Here is a 4,070-nt window from a genome sequence, read left to right as displayed (position 1 = left end):
ATTAACTTGAAGTTGGTTATAAAAACAAGACAAAAAACGAAAAAAAAAACAAGCTGCGTACCAAACACTCATCTATCATACCATTGTTTATATATATACATTTAAACACACAGTGGTGTAGTCCTAAAAAAAGGTGTAATATTACTCACCCAATCTAAATTTTAAATAAAAGTAGGCAAAGATATGTATATATTTACACATCAGGTTAGTCAAGTAATTTACAACAAATTAGTTTTAATTCAGTTAACTCAGTAGGGTCTGTGCACACATAGAAAGACAGCTCTTTACCTTGTTTTCTTTGCTGGCTTATTACTTTACATTTAATAGGCTGCTTTAAACATCAATCAGCCATTATGTGGTCACAACCAAGTGTTTACACCAAGCTAATTGGAGTCTATATTCATTTTCTTTTGGGATTAGTCCCTTTATTAATCAGGGGTCGCCACAACGAAATGAACCGCCAACTTATCCAGGATATGGTTTACGCAGCAGAACATGTGCTTTCCAGCCACAACCCAACACTGAGAAACACCCATACACTCTTGCATTCACACACATACACTACGGCCCATTTAGCTTATTCAAGTTTCCTATAGCGCATGTGTTTGACTTGTGGGGGAAACCGGAGCACCCAGAGGAAACCCACACCAACTCAGGGAAAACATGCAAACTCCACACGGAAATGTCAACTGACCCAGCTGGGACTCAAACCAGCGACCTTCTTGATGTGAGGCAATCGTGCTACCCACTGCACCACCGTGATGCCCAGGAGTCTGTATATAACACTAAAAACAATGAGGCAAAGACAAATAATAAATCACGTAATGCTATGTGGTTTAAAAGGGTAACTAGTGTATATAGCGACAGCAGCAGACGGTGTCGTTCCCTGTAGTGGTGGGCACGATTAAGACAAATGCCAAATACTGTTTTACAGGGGCAGTTTTAGGATGTTCATTTCAGGGAGGTTCAGCTCCTTAAGAATTTTAAATTAATACAATGTTTGACTAATATGGCTGTAACCTAAACTAGCAGTATTCCAGCACATAGACAGGCATAGACATTTGAGTTCTGAATGAGCCAAAAAGGCTCAACAGAGCTGTTTACTGTCGTACAAATCACTTTCTATACTCAAGTACACTTTGCAGTACAGGTAAGCAGCAGACAAAACAAACAAACAAAATAAAGGTAGTGTCAAACACGAAAAGAAAAACACATTGTAATGTTCACAATCAGTTGAACAAGACTCAGCATCTTCTGTGTGTTTGTGTGCTGTATAAATAGTCCAGTAATCAGTCATTGAGCAGCTTCAGCTGTGAGTGTAATCGAACAGGATCAGGAACTGGTGTATGTGTGTGGTGCATGACTGGATCTTGTAGTTTTTGAAATGGCAGATTTGTAGTCTGTTAGTGATCTGTGTATATACCAGTGATCTGCACAGGCTGGATCGCTGGTGACCGTGACAGATATGCAGTTAAAATGACTACATTCACTGAGTGCTTCTGTCGCCGTGTTTAATCCTGTCATGAATGTGTTTTATATTCATAGACAATTTTGAAATAAACAGTGAAATGTTTGTTAAAAGTTGCAAGAATCTGCTGGATGAAACAGCTGTGATGGTGAGGGAAGCGCAGAGGAAACAGTAGATGAGGAAACCCGATTGCTCCTCCACGACATTGAAGTCAGGGGCACCACTGGTTAGTTCGGGCCCTGCAACAAATTTTTTGGTGGGCCCTCCAAAAGTAAAGACAGGGATGGGGGGGTAGTAACTCCTGGGGCCCCTAAAGTGCGTGGGGCCTTAGAATCGTCCTAACTTCCCCCACATAGCGGCGCCCCTGATTGAGGTACAAGTGATACAAGTGTTTCTAGAGCAAAGAACTGCAGATATAACAAGCTATCCATAAACACACACCTTGTGCTGTCGCTCTGCAAAGCTGTGATTTGCTGATTAAATAAAACAAGTTGAAAACGGAGCAGAAGTCTGCAGCTGTTTTCATATCAGAGCCGATAATTTAGTTTTATAGAGTTCATGGGTAATCACAAAAGTTTTAGGGGACTAAAGTGACGTCCATGCTGTTATATAATTTTACCTGAATGATTCAGCAAGACATCATTCAGTTGACTTGTCTTCCAAAAACTCACGAAATTCTCACAGCTGCTGCAGTCGTCAGGGGGCACAAGATAAACAGAAATACACAAATTGCAACAAGTTAAAAAACATTTTGTTTACAGTTAAAGGAGACGTGAACACACAAATGAGAAGTCTTGTCAGCAAAACGAGTATATGCTATTGATCCTCAAAAGTTGTAATACCCAAACGGTTCATGGAAAAAAGTAGGCATAGAGTGTACATGGATGTGGCCCAGACTACACAACTATTAATTTTAAATCCAGATAAAAATAAACTTGCCAACCTAAATAATGTTTCAGTTACACTTTGACATTGAGAGATACTGACAATGCGCTCAATATTTTACATTAACGTAATAAACTTGGACAGTATAATCACTGCAGACAAGGAGTTTAAAAAAACAAAAAAAAAAAAAAAAAAACTATATAATCAGATCATCAAAAGTCCACATTGTATATCTGGTGTCGGATCAGTTGTACTTGGCAAAATAAAATTTTATATTAGATCAGCAGACGTGTCACTGCATGGAGTCTCTGAAAGACTATTGTAAGCCATTTTAAAATGGACACTGATGACAACACCGAAGATAACTTAAATATTGGAGATGCAACAGTCAATAAAAGGTAAGTTATAAAACTGAGGTCCACACACAAAAAGACAATTTAAATCATATTTTATTGACATCAGAAAGCAAGCAACTCAAGAACCAGAACACAAGCATCTAGGACTTCACTTGCTGCAACAGCCTGAACAACTTCTGGGATGAATGCCTACTATTTTGAGCAGGTCCAGGAGCATTTTGACCTGTGACAGACTGATAATCCACCTGTAGTGGAGATACAAGTTCAGGTTGAACTGACTGAAACACAGACTCATGGTTTGACACTACCGGACTGCTCAATGCTTGGGAACTTGATGGCACAAGCACTGAAGAGGTCTGAAATCCAGGCTGTAAGACGGTCTCATAACTTGTTAGTACCAGAGGCTGGTAGCTGGACTGCACTGGCACACCAGAGGAAGAGGAGCTGGACTGAGTGAGAGACTGACTAATGGGCAGCATTTGAGGCTGGGAAACAAACTGCCCTGGAACGGGAGATATCTGGTATTCAGCAAGAGAGACGGTCTCTGAACTTGACTGTGCCAGGGGCTGGTACATGGGTTCCACTAGCAAAGCTTGGGGAGTGTAGCTTGGCCGAGATGGAGACTGCTGGACAGATAGCACTTGAGCTGGTGTTAAAATGGATTGGAGAGTTGATGTGAGGGGTCTGGGATGGTTGGGCTTCACAGGTGCCTGGTGGCTGAACTGTACAACAGGTTTGGTGTACAGAGTTAGGGCTGGAAGACTGGTTCTATGTGGAGACCGAAACCTCCTCTGGTAACCGTGTCGAGGTAACTCTTGGCATGAATAAAGCTTGGAGCCGATCTGGTGAACCCCATGAGACTGCACTGGCTTGATAAGGGGTTGCCCACTCTGCTCGACAACATACTCATAGGTGGATAGTCCTGCTTGCTGGCTGATCGGTTGGGCTACAGATAAGCTGACGTGTGCTGGCTGTTGGAGACTGGGCTCGGCCACAAACTGGTAGCTGATAGGTCCTGGCTGGGCCTCTGATTGGGATCCGACCTGCACCAGTTGCTTACCATCGGAAAGAGACACCGATTGATAGCTGGCTTCTGCTTGTTGAACAGTCGGTTGGGCTACAGACAGGTAGCTGGTTTGTCCTGGCCTTTGGAAAGCAGACTGGGCCTCTAATTGGTAGCTTGATTGTACTGGCAGTTGTGGAGCAGGTTGGGGCCCAGACTGGTAGTTTGTTTGTACTGGTATTTGGCTAGTGGACTGCACTACAAGACTAGAACTCGGTATAGTGAGAGTACTTGTACTGGATGGAAGCTGGGACACAAAATGAGGTCTGCCTTTTTGGGGCTTGAGAGGAGTCAGGCC

At 42.5% G+C, this 4,070-nt stretch overlaps 1 protein-coding gene across 1 annotated transcript in view; it reads right to left on the bottom strand.

Moving 5' to 3' along the window:
• Positions 1–2,784: 2,784 nt before the first annotated feature.
• LOC130222744 (uncharacterized) overlaps positions 2,785–4,070 on the bottom strand; it is a 2,383-nt gene continuing 1,097 nt past the window's right edge. Inside the window, exon 2 of the mRNA XM_056455278.1 lies at positions 2,785–4,070. This exon is cut by the window's right edge and continues 940 nt beyond it. Coding sequence (XP_056311253.1) covers positions 2,850–4,070 — 1,221 coding nt within the window. The 3' untranslated portion in view covers positions 2,785–2,849.

This window comes from Danio aesculapii, chromosome 4, assembly GCF_903798145.1.
Source record: "Danio aesculapii chromosome 4, fDanAes4.1, whole genome shotgun sequence".
NCBI classification, from domain to species: domain Eukaryota; kingdom Metazoa; phylum Chordata; class Actinopteri; order Cypriniformes; family Danionidae; genus Danio; species Danio aesculapii.
This window is presented reverse-complemented; position numbering and strand designations above follow the sequence as displayed.